At 38.4% G+C, this 25,076-nt stretch overlaps 1 protein-coding gene across 1 annotated transcript in view; it reads right to left on the bottom strand.

The window, feature by feature from the left end:
• The window catches only part of EFCAB5 (EF-hand calcium binding domain 5), a 113,024-nt gene that overhangs the window by 78,735 nt on the left and 9,213 nt on the right, over positions 1–25,076 (bottom strand). The window contains 5 exon segments of the mRNA XM_049789602.1: positions 1,450–1,505; positions 1,917–1,927; positions 6,831–6,883; positions 8,849–9,005; positions 16,595–17,147. Of these exon segments, the coding sequence (XP_049645559.1) occupies positions 1,450–1,505; positions 1,917–1,927; positions 6,831–6,883; positions 8,849–9,005; positions 16,595–17,147 (830 nt within the window).

Raw genomic sequence — 25,076 nt, 5'->3', positions numbered from 1 at the left:
TAAACACAAATTTCAAAGAGTGCTTCTTCATAAAAATTATTTTATAAGCTGTAAATCTCAGTATTATTTCTATAACCACATTATATTTAACATAAAAATCTGAGTTATGAGACTGAAGCAATACTACAGTTCTTGCCTTGCATGCAGCTAAGCCAAGTTTGATCCCCAGCTTCTCAAATAGTCCCGAGAGCTACCCGGAGTAATAATTCTTAAGTGCAGATCCCCTGAGCACTGCTAGGTGTGCCCTCCAAAGGAAAAAAAAACCATGTCATTTTCTTTTACCCAAAAATGTCAATGGTGGGGCTAGAGAGATGGTACAGCAGGTAGAGCACTTGCCTTGCACTCTGCCAACCCGAGTTCGATTCCTCACGTCCCATATAGTGCCCCAAGCACTACTAGTAGTGACCCCTGAGCACTGCCTTGTGTGGACCAAAACCAAAACAAACAAACCCCCACATATTAATGGAACTTTTTCTTTTTCTTTTTTTTGGGGGGGTTTTGGCCACACCCGGTGACGCCAGGGTTACTCCTCGCTATTAGCTCAGAAATTGCTCCTGGCTTAGAGGACCATATGGGACGCCGGGGGATCAAAGGGCGGTCCATCTTAGGGTAGAGCTTGCAAGGCAGACCCTTACCACTAGAACCATCTCTCTGGCCCCATAATGGAACTTATTCTTAATTCACATCATAATACCACAGATTGAAAAATGTTAGGGATATAGTGTAAAACTAGTGATTATAGTTTATAAACTCTGATTATAGTTTATAAGAACTTTCAAATTCTACTCTCTTTGCATATATTTGAAAGTTTCCAAGAGCGTATATCTTGGGGCTGGAGAGATAGTTTAGTATTTAAGGCACTTGTCTTACACACAGCTGACATTATTTTTATCCCCAGCATCCCATATAATACCCTGAGGACCTCCTGGAGTGATCTCTAAATGCAGAGTCAAGAGTAAATCCTGAATATAGCTGAGTGTGGCCTTAAAACAAAAAAGTTCTCATCTCTTTGGACTAGAGAAATAGCACAGCAGGTAAGACATTTGCATGCAGCAATTTCTGAGCAAAGCCAGGTGTGACCCCAAACAAAGACAATAACAAAAGAATTCATCATTTTAAGATAATTTTGTAACTCTGTGTGGTGGTGAATGTTACCTAAACTAATTTGTAATAATAATTTTGCATATATACAAATCTCAAACCACTAAGTTTTATACCTGAAAGTAATTTAATATTATACCTAAGTATGAAGAAAACTGAAGCATAATTTGATTTTTAAAACTAACCTAATTTCAAAGTAATTAAAATGTTTCAAAATAGGCATATTGTAATCAATAAAATAAGTTACTATGTGTCCTAATTTAATTCTAAGTAATGCCTGTGTGATTTTCACAAAAGATAATTGATATTAGCACGAAGTAATTTGATTTGAATAACGTAAGTTCTTACTTCTGTAAATTCCTTTTTGTCCAGTCTTGGTTCCATTGAGTTAACAATAATCAATTCTGCATATAGCTCTTCTAATTATGGAATAAAGGTTATTTGTTAGTTTCATTTTAATACATTCATATTTCGTATTTATATAATTAAAACAGTTACTTCAAAAAGAATTTAAAATTATATCTTATTATAAGCCTATTGATATCTTAATAAGGTAAATGACATATAATTACATCACATTCTAATTACTTTCAAAATTATTTTTCTTGACTTTTATTTCCAACCAAGAAAAATGTTGAAAATAAATGGCTACATTCGGGCTGAGGCAGATCCTGAGTGATGCTCAGGGGGCAGAGGCCACTCCTGGCAAGTCTTGGTCAGTGGGATTGGTGGTATTGCAAGGGCTTGAGGATTGATATTACTCAGGCTCTGAGAGGCTGCCACGAGCCTGCAGTGCTGGAAATTACCTGGACTACCCTAACAATGCCTAAAGGCTTCCAGAATTACACCTAGAGATGATAACCTAGAAATGATTAGAAAATGATGCAATGCCAAGGATAGAACTAGAGTCAGTTGCATTCAAAACATGCTTCTTAAACCCTGTACTATCTCTCTAACACCAATGTGTCATCATTTTTAATGTCCAGTTCAAGATCAAGGCAAAACAGTCACATCAATATAGAAACATAAAAGGAAGCAAAAGTGATTGTAGGGTGTTTGCCTTGCACATGGCTGACCCAGCTTTAATCTCCAGCACTCCATATGGTCCTCCAAGCCCACCAAGAGTGATGCTTGGGTGCAGAGTGAGGAGTAAACTAGTATTGCCAGGGATGGTCTCCCCCAAACTCTCCTCACCGAAGCCCACAACTATATCAAAAGCACTTCTGCTGTTTCATGCTAACAAAGCTTTCTTCTATGTACTTTATTTTGCCTTTAATTAAATAATATATTTTCAGCAAAAAGATTCAACACAAAAATATAAACAGTACATTAATATTTGAAAACCTATTTCTTTTCTCTTGATGCAATTCCTATAGCCCTGTAAATCACTGTTGTCAACTGTTGTTATCTTCCCAGCATTTCCAACCATGGTCATTTGTATAAATGTATGTGAAAATAGCCTTGCTTACTATACACAAACATGATTCTATTGACCTGTTACTTGTCTTTCCCATTTAACTATTCTTTTTTTTCTTTTTTCTTTTTGCTTGTTTTTGGGTCACACCCGGCAGTGCCCAGGGCTTACTCCTGGCTCTATGCTCAGAAATCGCCCCTGGCAGGCACAGGGGACCATGCTGGAATTTGAATCACTGTCCTTCTGCATGAAAGGCAAATGCCTTACCTCCATGCTATCTCTCCAGCCCCTAACTATTCTTTTTTTTTTTTTTTTTTTTTTTGTTTTTTGGGCCACACCCGGTGACGCTCAGGGGTTACTCCTGGCTATGCGCTCAGAAGTCGCTCCTGGCTTGGGGGACCATATGGGACGCCGGGGGATCGAACCGCGGTCCGTCCAAGGCTAGCGCAGGTAAGGCAGGCACCTTACCTCTAGCGCCACCGCCCGGCCCCCCCTAACTATTCTTATAGTAGTTTCATATAATATCTGGAGCTCACAGGGAAGTTTTGAGATGGGACTATAGATAATTAACAACTGAAGTTTGAATAAGAAAGTCCAGGAAGTATATATAAATATATATATGTATACAGTATATACATATATACGTAAAATATTTGTATAAAATATTTCTATATTTACTTAAAATAAATATAAAGTACATATATATGTAAAGTGATAACAGAACAAACTGGAATAATCAAAGTACAAAGAACCACAAACAAAAAACTCAGAGGTTCTCAAAGGCAAAACAAAATTAAAACAGAATTTCACAAAAGTCAGTTTTATGATAAACAGTGAAACAAGTAATGGTGAGACAGTTTAAATTGAAACAATTTTAAAATCTTATCTGATCTTATGAGATAAATACATAAACTGTATGAAAGCTCATGACAAAAGACCTAGTGTACTGTCTTCTACTCCAACACTATGTCCTGATTATCATGGGTGAGTACTTAAAAGATTATTTGGGGGCCCGGAGAGATAGCACAGCGGCTTTTGCCTTGCAAGCAGCCGATCCAGGACCAAAGGTGGTTGGTTCAAATCCCGGTGTCCCATATGGTCCCCCGTGCCTGCCAGGAGCTAGTTCTGAGCAGACAGCCAGGAGTAACCCCTGAGCACCGCCGGGTGTGGCCTAAAAAAACAAAAAACAAAAAAACAACAACAAAAAAAGATTATTTGGGCTGGGCCTAAGAAGGCTCAAAGCACTCGTTGCATGTGGGGGCCCATGTTTAAGCACCACTAGAATTAATCTTTCTCTGTTTATGTCAAGTGTCATCCCCACCAGCCTTGCAAAACAAAACAAAAAAAATTTGTGGTCCCTCTTTTGTGATTGCTTATTATTATCAGTAATTATGGTCACAAGAGGATTGTATTGATGTGATATAAACTTACATATTAGATGTTATTCTGAGCTAATGGAGCTTGGCAGATTCATGCAAAGGACCAAGGATTGCAGTGCTGTGGGGTGGGTGATGGGATTCAAATCTAGATTGGCTACAAGCAAGTCATGAATCTTAACTCTTGTGCTGTCTGACACACACTGATTTCTAACCAAAAATAGATAAAAGCAAACTAGTTAAAGTTGAATATTGATTGTCTGCTCTCTGATTTTGAGCGGCCTAAGCCTGTAGGAAAGAAACTTAGTCATCTTCTTGTATCACACATTATCTGTAACTATGTAAGTAAGGGCTCAACGACTAAATGAAATAACAATAGAGAGAACAAGTAATATATAAGTATTTGAGGTAAGTAACCATCACTAACAACTAATTGCTCTAAATTATCCACAATTTCAAACAATGGTCAAACTAGTTAACAACTCTCTTAACTAGGTCCTGTTGTAGCCCATCAGAAAATAAATCAATAAAAGTAGTTATATTAACGTTTTCCTGAAGCTGGGATGGTAACTCAAAGGACACATGGAGATGTGAGGACTGGAGTTCAATCCTCAGCCTGGAATGTGCCCCACACCTAAGCGCCTACAGGCACTACTGACTATGTATGACCCTCGCCCACCACTCAACCCTGTGAGTCCCTATTACAACTGGCCTGAGCCAGATCCTAAACATTAAGCCATCTCTGTCCAGTCAAATATGGCCAATAGAGGATCTAGGGCCCCTGTACATCATCAGGGAGGACTTTCTGTTGTATTCTGAAAGGGAATTGATTTTCAATAGACAATAGAGAATGTTCTTGGATAATATGAAACAAGTTGAAAAGATAGTCAACAAAGCACTGTCACTGTTTGGGCACCAGTAACAACGAAGATGGGAAGTGTATTTTGGGGGGTGGTGTATTTTTATAAGGACAAGACCTAGTGGTATTCGGGAGTCTGGGGATCATTCCTAGTATATTCAATCCAGCAATATGTCCCTAACAGGTCTGTGCTTGACCTGTAAGTGCTGCATCGCCCCTAGGGCTACATGTAACTATTGAGTGTAGATCATGAAGCGCTAAGTTTGGAACTCAAGGTCTTGCTCATGCTCTTCCACTCATGCTATTTCCCCACCTCCAATCTATTTCATTTTAAAAAGTGAAACAGGGGCAGGATAGCACAGCTGTAGGGCATTTGTCTTTCACACAGCCAGGATAGACGGTGATTCGAATCCTGGCATTCCATATGCTCCCCCGTGCTTGTCAGGAGTGATTTCTGAGCACAGAGCCAGGAATAACCCCTGAGCGCTACCCAGTGTGACCCAAAAACCTAAAAGTGAAACAGATTCCCTCGCCCCACAGGGAACTTAGTAGAACTTTGAAGGGTCTTGTTGCTGCAGTGATGGGGATCGCCTGCACAATAGTGTCTGCTACTCTAGCCAGATACTCAAATAAAAAATCCACTTAGAATTATAATTTTGTCTCTAGAATCTAACTATTTTCAGGTAAATACAGACTATTTTTCCTGTTGAGTTTTCCAAGAATGTGGCTACTGTGAAGAGGTGAGCGGATTGTACTTTCTTTGTTTCATTATAGAATCTGACCTAGAGTTTGTCACCATTTCAGGAAATTTTATAATGCGAGATAATCCCATCCATTGCTTCTGAACTCCGATCCAGAACTGCATCTGCCTGTGTTTACAGCTCTCGGGGTCACAAACACTCTACATAGATATATGTAGATTCTATCACTTGTCCTTATTTCAAAATGTCAACTGCACAGGAAATAATCAATTCAATATAAATTTACTTTAAAAAATATTTGCCGGAAAGATAGCATGGAGGTAGTGCATTTGCCTTGCATGCAGAAGGACAGTGGTTCAAATCCCGGCATCCCATATGGTCCCCCAAGCCTGTCAGGAGCGATTTCTGAGCGTAGAGCCAAGAGTAACCCCTGAGCACTGCCGGGTTTGACTCAAAAACCAAAAACGTGTGTGTGTGTGTGTGTGTGTGTGTGTGTGTGTGTGTGTGTGTGTGTGTGTGTGTGTGTGTGTGTTTGGGTTTTGGGCCACACCACACCCGGCGTTGCTCAGGAGTTACTCCTGGCTGTCTGCTCAGAAATAGCTCCTGGCAGGCACAGGGGACCATATGGAACACCGGGATTCAAACCAACCACCTTTGGTCCTGGATCGGCTGCTTGCAAGGCAAACGCCGCTGTGCTATCTCTCTGGGCCATATGTATATATTTGGGGTCATAGCTAGTGGTGCTCATTAGACAAATTTCAGTGCTAGGAATTGAATTTGTGAGGTTGTCCACATGCAAGGCAAGGCAAGTGCTTTATGTTTGTAATTGCCTTGCAAAGTGCTCAAAGTTTGCATTTCCTATCTCTAAACATTCATTATAAGTTAGATTCAAATACTGACTGTTCCATTATGTTCTCTAGTAAAAGTTGCAACCAGTCTTATATATTAAAATATAATCATATGTTTTTCTTTCCTTATATTTCTGTTTTATGTCACAGTTGTGACATATTTATTTTATAGTTTTGTGTATGTAATATTTTCTAAAATTGTAGAATAACTGGATATTATAGAATATTTGTTATAAAATGAGACATTTAACTAGAAGAATTAAAAATCACACATTTCTTCCTGCCTTTATATATTTTCCACCTGGAAAGAGTAAGATACATCTTACTACATCTACATCTGCAAGAGTTTTGAGTAACATTTCTCAATACTGACTCTGTATCTCAATTAAAGAAAAAGAGACAGAAGGGAAGACAGAAGAGAAGAAGGGAGGAAGGGAGGGAGATAGTAAGGAAAGAAGGAAGGAAGGAAGGAAGGGAAGGAGGGAGAGAAAGGGAAGAAGGAAGGGTGGGAGGAAAATTGCAAGGCTAGGCTTACCAAGTTCAAAATCTGAATTTTGATAAAAGTCATGAAGAACATTTTGAATCTGCAAATCAAACAAACTATATATCATTCATCAAGTGCCACATATTTAATATTTTAGACAAAAGCCATTGAATAATATTGTAGAACTAAAATCTAATTTCAATTTAGGTACTGGGTAATTCAGCTAAGTAAATAATAATAATAATAAACATAAAAATAATAATAAGGGAGAGAGAGATAATTCAATGAATTAAAGTGCATGCTTTACATGTTTAAATTCTGGTTCAATCCTGGCACTACTTGTTCTCCTAGTTTTCTGGGAATTAACCCTTAGCACAGAAATTGCAATAGTACCTATGTACTGCCAGGTTTGCTTCTCTTGAAACAATAATTAACATTAGTTTATAGTGTGCTTGAAGAAAATGCCTTCCCATAGAGGTCCTTGATAGCCTGGCCTTGCTGTGTGTGAGGACACTGAAAATGTCCCTTCTAGAAATTTTTTAGCACCCAGAGATCTTGATTGTTTTACTTGTGCTTATTTAGTAAAGTGTCTGCTCAGGTCTTTTGCTCATTTTGCAATCAGTTTTTTGGGGGGAGGGGTTGGTTTGGGGTCACATCCAGCAGCACTCAGGGGTTACTCCTGGGCATGCACTCAGAAGTCGCTCCTAAAAAAAAAAAAGAAGTCGCTCCTGGCAGACATGGGGGACTATATGGGATGCTCGGATTTGAACCACCATCTGTTCAAATCTGCTGCATGCAAGGCAAATGCCCTACAGCTGTGCTCTCTCTCTGGCCCTGCAATAAGTTTTTTATTATTGAAGTTTGAAAATTCTTACTATATTTTGTAGAATTAGTTGTTTATCAGATACCTTTGCAAATATTTTCTCCCAATCTATGGCCTGTCTTCCTTGTTCTACTTTTAATAGTTTACTTTCAATATAAACTATACTTGACTTCTATCAATTTTTCCCTTTTATTATTTGATTTGATTTCAGGACTATGCCTGGTGGTACTCATGGGCTATATTTCTGGATTGAAGCTTGCTGGCCTCCCTGGAAGTGCTCAGGAGATTTGAACCCAGGCTTCCAGCAGGTAAAGCATATGCACTTGTCCTATGAACTGTCTCCTCGGTCCGACTTCATGATTATTTTTTTTAAGAAGGCTATCCCTATGCAATACTAGGGACCAAACTCAGTGCCTCACTCATGCTATGCATGTGCTCTGTCACCTGAACCATTTCTCTTGACTTGCACCTAACCCATAAATATTCTCACATATGTATTAAAATACTTAAATATACATATATGATAACATTTAACTCTTGGAGTATAGTTATTTTCTGGAGATAAATAAAATATATGATCTATTAGTACACACAATAAATTAGTTTTTCTCTCTTCCTCTCACTCATTCTCTCCCACTCCCTCTCTCTCCCTCTGCCTTCTTTCCTCTCTCCCCATATCCTTCCTTCTTTCCCTCTCTTTTTTCCTTTCTGTATCTGTCTCTCATACATACAAAAATACACACAAGAACAAATGGAATCTATGCATGCTTAGAATGAACAGTTTGGAACACCAGCCAGTACCAATATTTCAGAAGCTTAACTAGGGAGTCAGAGGTTGTGTTGAGCCACACCAATTGGGTATCCAGAGATTTCTCCTGGCTCAATGCTCATGAATCACTTCTGATAGAACTTGGGGGTTACATATGTGGTGAAAAATTGAATCAACATTGACTGTGTTCAAGGTAAAAGCCTTAATCCCTAAACTATCATTCCAGTCCATTTTTAAATTTTATTTAATGCTCAATAAAATTAGGAAGAAAATGACTCTTTGGATAGATGGGTCAAAAATCTACCTCAGAGCCAGGAGTAACCCCTGGTGTGGCCCAAAAACCAAAAAAAAAAAAAAAAAAAAAATCTACCTCAGAACTAAAGACTCAAAGGATGTTCCAGCATTTCACGCATCCATCTGACAGTCACACTCTTATTCTCGACCCTACCTATACAGATCCATAATTTTATTACCACTATCAGAGGAATCATTTCGTTGGGGTCTACAGTCCATTCTTTAAACATTTCTTCCAGGGCTTGCTTCCGTGTGTTAGTCACCTCAAATTTAATTTTGTCTATACTTTCTCTTTGTTGTCGATTTTGTTTAACACTCTCCTTCATCTGGGTTACTCTGAAGAATGCAGAAACAGAAGACAAGTTAAGACCATTGAATTAAATCCATATTTGTTTCAAACAACAGAACACAAGAATTTGGCACTTTATTCAAACTTTAACTTTACCTCAAAAACTTTATTACATAAAAGTCTTTTTACCTCAAAAAGTCCTTTTACCATAAAAAGTCATATTACCTCAAAAGTGTGAGCACACAGCGATAGTTGGCCTGACTTTCTGAGGGGATAATGGTTCAGTGCTTGAATTGGCAATGCTATGCTGCTCAGGTCTAGCAATATTAGAGGGTACCAGGGTTATACCTGAAAGTGCTCAGGGACCATTGGCTACCAGGAATCAAACTCGGCCTAGCATATGCAAAACATGTACTCAAATCTTTTGAACTATCTCTCCAACCTTCATCTCTTTATTTTACTTCAATATTTTATTTTCTGTTTGATTTTTGTTTGTTTGTTTTTGGGCCACACCCAGTGGTGGTCAGGGGCTTCTCCTGGCTTTGCACTCAGAAATTACTCCTGGTAGGCTCGGGGACCATATGGGATTCTGGGCATAGAACCCAGGTCAGCCATGTGCAAGGCAAACGTCCTATCTGCTAAGATATTGCTCTGACCCCCAACTTTAATATTTTCTTTTTCAAATTCAGAAACAATTTTATTTAAGAAAAGGAAAGGAAATAGAAGCTCCAGGATTATAGAAAAGTTCTCTACAAGCAGGATTCCAGAAAAAGGCAAAAATATTTTCTACTTTATACCTTTTTAACTAAGAGGCAGTGGTTGAGCATTTTTCATTGAGTTTAAAGTAAGTGGTTTATAAAAGAATAGAATATTGAGATGATGATATCTTGTAGTAATGTTGTAGTGTGTGAGGAGATGAAGTGGGAATCTAGAGACAGGACATCCAAGTGATCCATTGTAGGTATTTAGAAAAGATGTCTATGTCATAAATCACAAAGGTATGACCAGAACAGACCAGAGAGCCAGATTCATCTGGTTGCTTGAGGAAAAATGAAACAGAGCCACAGAAACAATTACGAAGTGTCTATGTGAACTTTAAACAGAATGTATCACTGTCTGTACTTTACATATGTACCTTACATATGTAAGCAACATTCTCAGATTAGAGAATTTTCCTCAAAGAATCGATGCATCTTATAAAGTTCTAGAACTGCATACATAGCTCAGCTCATAATCTGACATCAGCTAGGTTCACATGCACAATTAAAACTGATTTTCCCTCTAATCTTGCAAGTGTTTGCACCTATTTTTGGTCAGATTTCTGTAGCACTGTAAGTCAGGTCATTAGAACAGCCTAGGAATTTTATCTCTTCTCCATGAAACCTTTATTTTCTTGTTTGTTTTGGGTCACAACTGGCAGTGTTCAGGAGTTACTCCTGGCTCTGCACTCAAAAATCTCTCCTGGCAGGGTTTAGGGGACCATATGGGATGCCAGAAACTGAGCTCAGGTCAGCCACATGAAAGTCAAGCACCTTACCCCAGTACTATTTCTCTGGCCCCCTAGGTTCAATCTCCTCACCTCACAACCAAGCACTAGACATTCATCATATGTTACCCTCAACTGTCATTTGACTTTTCATTGAAGGCCTTAATTTCAAACTAATACTGTACACTTTTAGAATTAGTAATGGAACTGGAGAGATAGTACAGGGTTAAGGCATTTGTCTTGTATGTGTCTACCCCCACTTTATCCCTGACACTGCATATTACCCTGAACCCTGCCAGGTTAATCCCAGAGCACTGCCAGGTGTGAACATCACTCCCCTTCCCCTAAATATAATTTCCCAATAAGGTTCGAAAACAGATCTTCATTTTTCAAAGTAGAAAACTCAGGCTGTCTGACAGATTTTGAAATGCAAAATAATTTTCATTTAGAACTGATAAATTTAAAATACCTCTAATAATCCAAAAGAGAAAACTAAAATCTAAGTAGGCCCATATATGGCTTTCAAATTTCTCTTTTAAAGAAAAATATGCTTTTCAAAACTAAACTTGGAGATTCAAAAATAAAGCAGACATGTGGTTTAATAGTGCAGAAGGGCCTGTTCCTGAATTGTAAGATTAATTAGTATTTAAGGAAGTGATATTTTTCTGGTGCAAATACTAAGCAACCAAACTCCTCTTCCACTCATCTCAGAGCCATGAATTCCTTCCTCTGTTTCCTCTCCTTCTGCTCTTCCACAACTCCATTTCCCTCTGTTTAATCTGTCTTCCACACTTCCTCTCCCACTCCCCAATTCTCTATTCTGTTCTTTCTCCTTTCCCTCCCTTTTTCCACACAGCATTCATCCCAATTTCTGTATTCACAACACTATTCTGTTTTTTTCTAGATCTTTCTCATTATTCACAAATTCATATTTATTCACTCACTTTCCCATTAAGTTCACTTTAAACTTTAAATTCATTAAAGCCACATTTATTAGAAACCTATATGAATTCTGCATTATCAAGCTTAGTGGTCAATACAGAACAAACCAATAAATAATACTGCATATTAAGTACTTGATGACTCCAGATTCCTATATATATTGATCACTCAAACATAAAAATGGATTTACAAAATTGAGTTTGTCTTATTTCTATCAGCCTAAAATACTTTCCTTTTTTTCTTTGCTTGACTATGTCTTCCACATTCTTTGCTCTCAGCTGGACATCATCTCTTGACCCTTATTAATGACAACATTTAGAAACAAAACCAAGTTTTGTGCTCCAGGGATGATAATTTTGAGACTCCAAATGGATTTAAAATTGATTAAATAACTCATTTGAAGAATGAATAAAATCTCTCTTCCATGGGCTGCATTTTATGTCAAGATTTATATCAACAGTATTTTCTAGCATCCCAAACTTTTAATTTTGGGTTGTATAGAATTCTAAATATAGGGCCCGGAGAGATAGCACAGCGGCATTTGCCTTGCAAGCAGCCGATCCAGGACCAAAGGTGGTTGTTTCGAATCCCGGTGTCCCATATGGTCCCCCATGCCTGCCAGGAGTAACCCCTGAGCATCGCCGGGTGTGACCCAAAAAAAAAAAAAAAAGAATTCTAAATATAAAGCCACATTTCAGAAGACTAAAAAGGAAAAAAATATACAGTGTGGTAATATTCCAAACTTGTCACACATTCTTCCTAATGCTCTATGTATATCTGTTTGTTATACAATGGAACTCTGCAGCTCCTTAAAACAAGCAATGTGTCCCTTATGTCTGAGTTTGGACACATTACATTTTTGCCAATTTGCTATTAGAAAATATGATGCAAGCAGAAGGTTGAAAAATACCATCAATAGTATCATCGCAATAAAATTATGGGGAGGGGCTGGAGCGATAACACAGCAGGTAGGATGTTTGCCTTGCACATGGTCAACCTGGGTTTAATCCCTGGCATCTCATATGGTCCCTTGAGCCTGCCAAGAACAATATCTGAACACAGACTCAGAAATAACCTCTGAGTGCTGCCATGTGTGGCCACAAAACAAAAACAAAAAATAAACAAAAACTACTGGAGAAAGTATTTATACATTGATAGTTGTCTTTACTAAATTGAGGAAAACTCTCGCTACCACCTTGGAAATGAGCTTAGTCTAATCAGCTGGAAGATCCAGTTACCTCTCCACTGCTAAATCAAGATATATCTCAAAATAATCTTAATAATCTAAAAGTAGGGGCCAGAGAGATAGCATGAAGGCAGGGCATTTGCCTTGCATGCAGAAGGATGATGGTTCGAAACCCAGCATCCCATACGGTTCCCAAGCCTGCCGGGGGCGATTTCTGAGCATAGAGCCAGGAATAACCCCTGAGTGCTGCCAGGTGTGACCTAAAAAACAAAAACAAAATCTAAAAGTAAAAACAGAAAAGTAAAATAACAATTGACAAACACCAGAAAAAATTTCATCATGATGGCAAAAGATCAAAATATATTGTTTCGTTTGACTTTAACAATTAGTGAGAATTAATTATGGGACACAGTATGTTAGATGCTGGCGATTCAGTGGCAAATATAAAATAATTCCAGACAGGAGAACAACTGTTTTGTTTTTGTTTTGGGGCCACACCCAGTGTTACTTAAATGTTACTCTCAAATCTGTATTCAGGAATCACTCCTGGCTGTCTGGGAGGACTTTATGGGTTGCTGGAAATCAAACATGGGTCAACTGCATACAAGGCAAGCAACTTACCCATCATGAGAACAGCTGTTACAATTGTTATAAATACAGTGGAGAAATACTGGATGCAATGAGAGCATATAAAATTAAGTCCTTACCCACCTTCACTGTGAAGTGCTATTTTTGTTAAATAGTAAAAGATTGGTTAGATAAGTAAAGAAATAGGGGGGGCTAAAGTGATAACACAGTGGTAGGGCATTTGCCTTGCATGCAGCCAACCAGGATGGACCCTGATTCGAATCCCGGCATCCCTTATGGTCCCCCAAGCCTGCCAGGAGCGATTTCTGAGCACAGAGCCAGGAGTAACCCCTGAGTACCACCAGGTGTGACTCAAAAACCAAGACAAACAAAAAGAAATAGGACAGTGATACAGGCAGAGGGGACAACATGTCAAGATTCTGAATTGGAAATATCATAATAACATACAGTTGTTAAAGAACTGAGATGATCCAGTGCCTACAGCATAAAATTTAAGAATAAACAAATAAGGCAAGAGCAGGGAGCAGGGCTAGAAAGAATGCTAAGAAATAAGTCATATGAGGAAGCTCTTATAGCCTAGTTAAAAGTATTAGTCCTGGAGCCGGAGAGATAGCATGGAGGGAGGGCATTTGCCTTGCATGCAGAAGGACGATAGTTTGAATCCCAGCATCTCATACAGTCCCCTGAGCCTGCCAGGAGCAATTTCTGAGCATAGAGCCAGGAGAAACCCTTGAGCACCACCAGGTGTGACCCAAAAACCAAAATAAATAAATAAAGCTTTAAAAAAGGAATATTCGTCCTTCTGGAAACAACCTACGTGTCTGAAAACAGATGAGTGAATAAAGAAATTATAGTACATCTTGGGGCCAGAGCAATGGTGCAGTGGTAGGGCATTTGCCTTGCACGTGGTTGACCCAGGATGGACCTTGGTTCGATCACATGGCATCCCATATGGTCCCCCAATCCAGGAGCAATTTCTGAGCACATAGCCAGGAGTAACCCCTGAGTGTCAGTGAGTGTGGCCCAAAATTTTCAAAAAAAAAATTAAGTGTGTCCCAAATACCCAAAACAACAATAACAAAAATCATTCATGAGGCTAGAAATTAAGTAATTTTTTTATTTGATAAATTATTATTTTCATATCCAAATGGGATAATTATAAAACCTTAATGCAAACTCTACTGAAATTTATATAGTCATAAAACTCTGAATAGCCAAAAATGAAGAGATAATATAGAATAGGGCACTTGTTTTGCATGTAATCAATATGGATTTATTCCCCAGCAGCCCATCCCTGAGTACCACCGGGAGTAACTCTTGGGAGTAGAGCCAAGAGTTATCCCTGAGCAACACTGGGTGTGACCAAAAAAAAAAAATCTCTGAATAGCCAAAGTTAATCTAAGAGAAAATAAAAAGATGGGAGGTATTTTTCTAACTTTAAATTATACTATAAAGCAATAGTAATCAAAACTTTGTGGCAATATAATAAAGATAGACTGAAACCAGAGAACTATAGGTCCTCAGACTATAAACAAGGAATTAATATGAATTAAGTGAAGCAAAGAAAGCCTCTTCAAATAGTGATGGGAAAACTGGAGAAGCACATGCAAAAAAAGAAAGAAAAACAAGGAGCCAAAACAATAGCACAGCAGTAGGGTGTTTGTCTTGCACACAGCCAATCCAGGGCGAATCTGGGTTTGATTTCCAGCATCCCATATGGTCCCCCAAGCCTGCTAGTACAGAGCCAGGAGTAATCTTTAAGCACCCCTAGGTGTGGCCAAGAAAAGAAAGAAAAAAAAAAAGAAAAGAAGGAAGGAAGGAAGAAATTGAATCTATATCTTATAGACAAATTAATTTAAAATTATATAATTATGTAATTATAATTTAAATTATATTATATATAATATATATTATTGAGGAAAATATAATTCAGAACTCTTCTGAATATGGACCTCCAAGGTGTCTTCAGTGATCTGTCTCCATGAACAAAGGAAACAAAAGCAAATATACAAACAGATGGAACTATATCAAACTAAAAAGGCTATATGTGTCAAGAGAAATTCAGGCTAAAATAAAAGATCGATTTGGAGAGATAGTATAGGAGCTAATGTGTTTGTCTTGCAAGTTGTCTGACTCCAAGCACTACCAGGAATGACCCCTGAGTGCAGAGCTAGACATAATCCCTGAGTACCACCAGGGAAGGTTGGCCCAATCTCCCCCCAAATTAAAAAGTGAGAACATCTGATGATAAGAGCCTCTAGAAGAGTTCCGCTTATTTTCGGCGTATTAGACTTTTACCCCAGTTTATTACTTTTCTCTCCTTCAAACAAAACCACGTAACTTGAACTAGCTAGTCCTGCCCCCCAGTTAGAGGGGGACACAAGGGAGGCATCAGGACCAAACAGGTGCAAGACTACTAAGTAGTAGGCTAGATACAGAGGGGACCACATATTCTAGCAACCCTGGGGGTGAGGGAAGAGGATATGGGAGGTAGGACAAAAACGGAGGTGTAAGGAGGACAATTTGGTGATGGAAATCCCCCCTGATTTTATGTAAATATGTACCTAAAATATTATTGTCAACAATATGTAAGCCACTATGATCAAAATAAAAATTATATTAAAAAAAGTGAGAACATATTTACCCTCACTATACCAGAGAAAGAGTTAATTTCTAAGATCTATAAAGCATTTACAAAGCTAAATTACAACCAAAAATGCTCAAAAAATGGGAAGAGGAGATGAATAGACTTCTTGAAGGGGACATTCAAGCAGACAGTAGGAATATTTAAAAAGTATTTGGCCCTCTTAGCACTGATAGGAGAGATCTCTTAGCACAGAAACTGGAGTGGCCTACAAGAACCTCTGGATATGGCAAAAAAAAAATTTTTTGTGACCTATTCACACGCTTTTTTTTTTTATAAAAGGAATACAATGAATCTTTATTTGCATTTGCTGATGCATGCATAACAAAACAGTGGAAAGATCTATTGAAAACTAAGAATAGTAATTATAATGATAGATACAGAGTATAGGGTAGATGGAGGGAAAAGAAGGAGAATATCTATTCACTGTGTTTTGGCTTTTGAACTAGATGAATTTGTTACCTATATGAAAAAAGTATTAAAGTTCCTAATCTCACATAGCTTACTTTTGGTGTAGACTAATAGGAACCAATCAGAACCTACGTTCATATATTTGAGATATATATATATATAGGATACTAAAGATTTAATTAAATCCACAAACACATACTATTCATTTTATATACTTCATTCGTTTTTCTGGTGTCTCATAAATCATGAAGCATCTGGTAATAAACTATTTTTAAAAATAATCATAAATTAAATTAAGTTTTGTTTGTGTAATTCCGTTATTGTCCTATTTTTCAGTGTAAAGAGCAAAATCATCAACTGAAAATGTAACAAACCATACCTGTGGCAAGTAGTGTTGGGAACATGTACTTTCAATTGTTCTGTGACTTCTTTCATTACACTCTGATAGCCAGACATACTCAGGCCTTTGACATGATAAGGATTGTTTCTCATCAGGTATTCCCCCAAATAATCAATTGGGTCAAACTTGGTGGGAATATCACTTTCTTTCTTAAGCTGCTTCTTTTCCACTTGCATTAACATTTTTTCCACTCCAGGAATTAAGGTGGGGAGAAGTTTGTCAAGCAAATAAGCACGAGTATCCAGGTTTGTCTCTTCGGTATCAAACCACTCTTTGGCCAAATCTTCCCTTGAGAGTTTTTTGATGCTCTTTTTTTCGAGTTCCTTCTTCAGATTATCCTCCCTTTTAATCACCTGCTGCATTGCTTGGGCTCGTGCCTCCACTTTTTCAAAAATAATTTTCTTCCAGGGTTGCTCCGGCTGTGGTGTGCCATTTTCTTCTGAATTTAGAATCACTTTTACAGGTTTTCTAACTGCAGAGTAAGAGTCCTCTAATGAACTACCTGAGAGGTTAGATATCTCCAGATCTGATTCTGAGGGGATAGGTTTGGAGTGAAATGTAAGAAACAGTAGAAGTGGATTTAAACTATTACTCTAGAATGCTATTAGAAAAATAAAAGGAATTTACATTAATTTACCTGATGTATTGGCACTGTAACTGAAAATCAGATCACAGTGACTTTAACTGTAAAAACACTTATTTTTTATTTTTTTATTTTTTTGGTTTTTGGGTCACACCCGGCAGTGCTCAGGGGTTACTCCTGGCTCTATGCTCAGAAAATCGCCCCTGGCAGGCTCAGGGGACCATATGGGACGCCGGGATTCAAACCACTGACCTTCTGCATGAGAGGCGAACGCCTTACCTCCATGCTATATCTTCGGCCCCAAAAACACTTATTATTGATTTAATAGGCAGTCATTCAGAAGCTCTTTTTTTATTATTATTAATTACCTAGCTGGTTTCTATTGTTTTTTATTCATTTCTCCCTTTTTCATCCCTTTGGAAAACTTTTGAAAATTTTTAGAATTTTGCAGTTGTGGTGGGGTTGCAGGTCTAGTACTGTTAATTGTGGTGCTTACTGGGTTCCTTCCAGAGCACACACGTGCTTCCAGGGGTTACATACTTAAGCTGTGGTGCTTGCCCTCACCTGGCTATGTTCAGGTGATCTCACACTGTTACAGTGCTGGGGGATACAGACTTCAGAGCCTTAGGAACCGTGCTTTGCAAAAAGCAGGAGGAATCCTATTGCTGTAAGCAGGTCCCTGTACTCATTGATCCACTCCACAAGCCTTCTCTTTATTCAAGTTTTGTGCTTACACTCACAACCAGGTGATAGTTCTTCTTACATGAGAAAAGGGTAAAGAAACACCTAAGTTTGTTTTATTCTCCAAGAAAAAAGCCTTGATTCAAGGTTTTCTTTCTTTATGTTACATTGGTCCTAATTAGGGAGAATGACCATCATGTAACCATGGGTAAAAAGAAAAAAGATTACTCTAAATAATTTTCATGAATCAGGGACCTGAGCGATAGCACAGTGGACAGGGCATTTGCCTTGCATGCAGCTGACCTGGGTTCGATCCCCGGCATCCCACATGATCCCCCAAGCCTGCTAGGAATAATTCCTGAGTACAGAGCCAGGAGCCAGAGCACCACTGGGTATGTCCAAAACCAAAATAAATTTTTTTCATGAATCATATATTATTCTTTCAAGTGAGGGTTTAGACCAAGCTCTCTAATATCAATCAAGTAATTTCTTTTTTTTTGTTTTTGGGGTTTTTTTGGGTCACACCCAGCAGCGCTCAGGGGTTACTCCTGGCTCTATGCTCAGAAATCACCCCTGGCAGGCTCAGGGGACCATATGGGATGCTGGGATTCAAACAACCGACCTTCTGCATGCAAGGCAAACACCTTACCTCCATGCTATCTCTCCAGCCCCTAAATCAAGTAATTTCTATCTGCTATATAAGTAGGATTCCAGGTGGCTGATAATCAAGGTGGGGAAAAAAACTGCTGAATAGGCAGTGGGACAGATTCTACCAAATAAACATATTAAAAACGCTACTTTTGACTCTTACAGTTCCAATTTTGTTTGGGTTTCTTTTTTTTTTAATGCAGAAAAGGAGAGGAGAAGTGAAGGCAAGAGAAATATAGGGCTGGCTGAAATCTTATGCCAGGCTCCATGTTCCATCCCACAACCACCCTGAGTAAACTGGGTATCTCTGGTGGCCCTAGCACTGCTATATCAGAGCACTGAATAGTCAGGTTCACACAGTTAAGCCAAGTATCATTGAGAGTGTCCCCAGACTCCCTGAGCATTGCTTCCCTAAAAAAATCCTATAGGATTTTAAACCAAAATATGAAAGGAGAACAGGTACCTATATCCCCCATACTGAAATCTCTCAAAATGACAGAGAAAGACTTATATGGTATATATGTGTATTTATAGTTGTCCCCTGGTATTCAAAGAGAATTGGACATTGGAATTAGCAATACTCAGGTTCAAGCTCTAGCACTAACATTAATGAACTGTATGACTCCAAGACTTAACCTTTTCAAACTTCCATGCCACCGAACTTGTTTTAGACCTATAAATCCTGGACTGCGAAATCACACATATCTGTGCAACACCTCAATATCTTATAATAGTGTCAGACTAATAGTATCACAAGAAATCTGATGGGAAAGTTACATAGAAATCTATCAACCTTAGAGAGCCTAACCAGTAACACTGAAAGCTCAGCTAGCATCAACTGATTTACAGCCCTGTAAATCCTGAGACATTGAATTTTGCAATAACATGGAGAGATAGAACACTGACCTGTGTATCAAATTGGCCTGTGTTGATCTAAGTTTTTATAATTCTACTTGCCTTTGTGTTGTAACAAGTAATATGAAGTAAATTTGTTTGGGTCAGCATGGAGGCAGGGTATGGTGGTGGGTAGGAGATGGGGACAATGGGTGAAGGGAGGTTGTACTGGTGGTGGGGCTAATGTTTGAATATTTAATATTTGAAATGACTGTATTATGGACAACTTGATAAATCACAGTATTATCATAGAAATTAGAAAAGTATATGCCGCTACAGAGGAAGTTGTCACAGTGTCAAAAACTTTAAAGAAAAATTAAGTGACATAAGTAGTAGAAAATATACATTGGACTTTACATCTAATGTTCTTTATTTTTCTTTAACTAAAAGGAGAACTAGTTTAAATAAAGATATTTTTAAAAATGGAGAGCAGTTTCTGTGATGAAAATAGAACCAATAAAGCACTGGGTTGAGGAGAGACTTAGAAATATATAGCAGATTGGATAAGTTAACAATATCTCAAGGAGTGTGGTTGCCAAGGAAATAACTTTTAAGGTTGGCCAACAAACTTAACTATATGTTGAAAATGAGAAGGGTTTGAGAAATAGTTTAATGAGTGAGGCACTTGCCTTGCACTCAACTGACCAAGGGTCTATACCAGCACCATCAGGAGTAATCCTGAGCGCAGAAAAAAGACTAAACAAGCTCTGTGCACAGTCATGTGTGACTCAAAAACTAAAAATATTTTTAAAGAAAATTTTAAGTGGGCTGGAGAGATAATGCACAGGTACCTGCATGTGGCCAGGTTTAAGTAATATGCAAAGTTTATTTACAATGAAAGATTGTTTTGGGCTGTGGGTTCCCAAACAGTGCTCAGAAGGGCCCAGTGATATTCAGCCAACTCAGTTGAACAGTTCACTTAAGGTCAGAGGATGTGGAGCTGAGGGAACAGGAGCAACCAATGTATGTCACTTTGCCAGTGTTCTGATGGCCATGTAGTAATGGAGTTCAAACCTAACCAGTGAGCTACCTCCCCAACCACTGAAGACTTGTTTTGTTTTGTTTTGTTTTTTTCTTTTTGGAACACAACTGGTAGTACTCAAGGTTTACTTTCAGCACTGTGCTTAGGGATTAATTCTGACAGGTCTTAAGAGATCGTATGGGATGCTAAGGATTTAACCCAGGTAGGCTGTGTACAAGGCAAGCTTGGACACCTGAACGCTATTTTGACTAATCTCAGCAACAGAATTGAATAAATTTCATCAACAGCATTAGAGGAAAAAGAACCAATACAGGGTGGCCTCACTCATCTGTGGACTGTAGAATCAAAATATGCTCCCTCTATATAGTCCTGCCAGGAGTAATTCTTGAGCACAGAACCAGGAATATGTCATGAGCACCACTGGGTTTGTCCCAAAACAAACAAGCAAACAAAAGTGCTGGGGGGAGGGTGCTGGAGAGCTAGCATGGAGGTAGGGCGTTTGCCTTGCATGCAGAAGGACAGTGGTTCAAATCCTGACATCCCATATGGTCCCCCAAGCCTGCCAGAAGTGATTTCTGAGCATAGAGCTAGGAGTAAACCATGAGTGCTGCCAGGTATGACCCCCCTCACCCCTAAAAAAGTACTGTGGGAGAGGGTTGTGGGCATTCTTGTGAGGGATAGTAAGTTTGTAGAGCAATACCACAACATTTAATTCTAGGATAACCATTTAAACTATAAAAACATTAAGTACCCAGACATACAATCAATAAAGGGGCAATAAATGCAAAATGGAGCAAGAAAAGCCTTCAACAAGTGGTGTTAGAGCAACTAATCAGCTGCATGCAAAAAAGCAAACTCAGACCTCCATTTAACATCATGCACAAAGGTGAAATCCAAATGGATTAAAGACTCAGTTATCAGACCCTAAACCATAAGGTATATAAAACAACATGTAAGTAAAACACTCCATGACATTTAGACTAAAGGCTACTTCAAGGAGGAAACAGCACTCTCCAAACAAGTGGAAGCAGAGATAAACAGATGGGACTATATTAAGCTGAGAAGCTTCTGCACCTCAAAGGAAACAGTGCCTAGGATACAAAAGCCTCCCACAGAATGGGAGAAACTATTCATCCAAAAGCCATCAGATAAGGGGCTAATATCGAAAATATACAAGGTACTGACAGAACTTAACAAGAAAAAAACATCTAACCCTATCAAAAAATGGGGAGAAGAAATGAACAGACACTTCCTCAAGGAAAAAATACAAATGGCCAAAAGACACATGAAAAATGCTCCACATCACTCACTAATCATCAGAGAGATGCAAATCAAAACAACTGTGAGGTACCATCTCACACCAAAAAACTGGCACACATCACAAAGAACAAGAACAGTCAGTGCTGGCAGGGATGTGGGGAGAAAGGAACTCTCATTCACGGCTGATGGGAATGCCATGTAGTCCAGCCTTCATGGAAAACAATATGGAGATTCCTCAAAAAACTGGACATTGAACTCCCATCTGATCCAGCTATACCACTTCTAGGGATATACCCTAAAAACCACAAAAATGCAATTCAAAAATCCCTCCTCACACCTATATTTGTTGCAGTGCTATTTACAATAGCCAAACTCTGTAAACAACCAAGATGCCCTTCAACAGATGAATGGCTAAAGAAACTGTAGTACATACACACAATGAAATATTATGCAGCCATCAGGAGAGATGAAGTCATGAAATTTTTCTATACATGGATTACATGAATCTATTATGTTGAGTGAAATAAACCAGAGGGAGAGGGATAGACACAGAATAGTCTCACTCATCTATGGGTTTTAAGAAAAACAAAAGACAGTATTGTAACCATGCTGAGAGATATTAGAGATGAGAGCTGGAAGGACCAGCTCACAATATGAAGCTCACTACCAAAGAGTGATGAGTGCAGTTAGAGAAATAACTACACTGACAACTATGGTGACAATGTTAATGAGTGAGAGAAGTAGAATGCCTTGTCTCATATACAGGTGGGGGTGGAGGAGGGAGATTGGGGACATTGGTGATGGGAATGTTGCACTGGTGAATGGGGGTGTTCTTTTTATGACTAAAACCCAACTACAATCATGTTTGTAATCAAGGTGCTTGAATAAAGATATTTAAAAAACATTAACTAAAACCAATTTAAGTGATAAAAATTTTAAAAAGAGGAAACAGGACCTCCACATTTAGAGCAGTTTTAAATTTTAATTTAGTGGGAAATATTCAGTTTGTGTGTTTGACTATGTAAATAGCTCTAAATTCATAGTTTAAGAAAAAATTCCTTATGTGAAAGTATCTGATATACTCATTTTGGTGGAAATGCTGTCTGAATATAAATGTTTATTATTTTTATATTTAAGCAATATAGAAGTTATTATTTTAAACTTATAAAAGTGATTTTATGTCTTATATACACTAATCATTTTGTATTTAATAAATTGTGAAATTAATCTATATTGATACATAGCACTTTATTTGATTCACTTTTGACACTTCATAATTTTGTTATTATAAATATTTTGCTTCTGCAGCAAAGTAATTCTTTTTCTGTTTTTGTCTTGTTTTGTTTTCGGGCCACACCTGGTGACACTTAGGGGTTACTCCTGGCTATGCGTTAAGAAATCGCTCCTGGCTTGGGTACCAGATGGGATGCCGGGGAATTGAACCTCGGTGTGCCTTGCCCGCGCTAGCCTAGGACAGACCATGGTTCAATTCCCTGGCGTCCCATATGGTCCCCCAAGCCAGGAGCGATCTCTGAGCGCAGAGCCAGGAGTAATCCCTGAGCATCACAGGGTGTTCCCTCCCCCCACCACCACCACCATAAAAAACAATCCTGCAGCTACAGAATCTCTTTAGTCCAATATTGGATGGCATTTCTAAGCCTTCCTACCAAGTTTTTATGACTTTGGCTTTGATTTTGGGTCATACCCAGTGATGCTGGGTATGCATCTCCTGGATCTGCATTTAGGAATTACTTGTGGTGGGCTCAAGAGACCATATAGGATGCCAGGAATCCAACCTCGCTCAGCCATACACAAGGCAAGCTCCCTACCCTCTGTATCATTCGAGCCCCTTCCTAATACATATTTATTTCCTCCTAGCTAACTCTTATTCAGATAAGGAGAGTGAGATTGTGAGTATAGAGCTATCCCTTGCCTTTCAGTTGAATTTACAGACATATTTATTACTTTGTTGATATTTGTTTTGTCACAATGTTCATGTTACTTTGTATAGATATTGGAATGGTCTTGAAGATTCAAATTGTTATGTGCACCGACACTGTAATGACCCCAGTTGATGAAACGGTGGTGCCATTAAGATGGAATGTCATCCCACTGATGTAAAAAGTGTAATATAGTGTCTTATGTTACCAATAGGTGCAGACATGAAAAGGCTAGAATAGCATGGGGGCTAGCCTTGTCTAAATGAAACAGATGGCTCTGATAACATACCTCAAAAATAGGGTCAAATTTTTTATATAAAACTGGAGTCTATAGGACTCTGCTGTGATCCTAAAGCCAACTCCACTAAGGGCCTTATAGGTAACTCAGAAGAGTCCCCTCACTCCCTCCCTCCCTGTGAATAGATATCTGAGAAGGAAGTCCAAACCTCTGCTGCTAACTAGCAGCCAGTCAGTCTCAGGAGCATCTATTTTAAGTATTTCCTATGCCCACCCCTCATTACTACTAACTAAACTGTATGTTTAGATTGTTAAATTGTATGTTGAAATGTATGTGAATTGTATGTTGAATGTAAATTGTATGTTTAGATTGTTGAAATGCCAATTTAAAATCATATTATAATTACATGCAGTTGTCTTGAGTTGTAAAGTGAAACTAGTTCATATAAAGATACCAGTTAGTGTTCTTGGGATATAAACCATATATTAAGGCTCCCCAATGGTCCAATGGACTGAATACATGCTTTGTATGCAGGAAGCTAGGGTTCAGTCCTCAGAGCCCTCAGCATAGAGCTAGAACTAAATCCTGAGCACCATAAGGTATGCTCCCCCCCAATTTCATTAAATAAACGTCAGAGAGAAAATTCTATTACATTTGCAGCTATTCTCTTCATTTTTAACCTCTCCAACTTAACCCACAGTCAATACTATTCTCCCTGCTTTAGGGAGTAAAGCTGTGTGGTAACTAAATATCTTTCCATCCTCCATATCTCACTAATAAACATGCACACGAACAAGAGTGTTATCTTTGTTTCAGCCTGCTAGTACTCCTCTAGCATGCTTGGCTATTATAAGCTGCTAAGTAATAATTCTAATGCTTGCATTATCTCCACTGATGTGCAGAATGGAACTAGATACACATTTGATTACAGCTCCAGTAAAACACTTCTCTGTGTAGCCATAATTCCAAGAAAACGAGAGATCTATAGCAGGTTCGATAAATCAAAATTCTGAACAAGACACTCACTCTGAAATCATTTTTTTGATGAACTGGTCTCTAAATTCAAGGATCACAAATTATAGCACTACTTCAAGGACAAATTAATACAGAGATTTAAATCAGGAACTGGGTTTTTAAGGCCTGATCTTGAATATTTCCAAACCTTCTATATATTAGTTCAGTTCTATATGCATTTATTAAATAGTAATTGATGTACACTTTATTCCAGCCAGTAT

Source organism: Suncus etruscus, chromosome 1 (genome assembly GCF_024139225.1).
Source record: "Suncus etruscus isolate mSunEtr1 chromosome 1, mSunEtr1.pri.cur, whole genome shotgun sequence".
Lineage (NCBI taxonomy): Eukaryota > Metazoa > Chordata > Mammalia > Eulipotyphla > Soricidae > Suncus > Suncus etruscus.
Note: the sequence above shows the minus strand (reverse complement) of the source record. Positions and strands in the feature narration are given on the sequence as shown.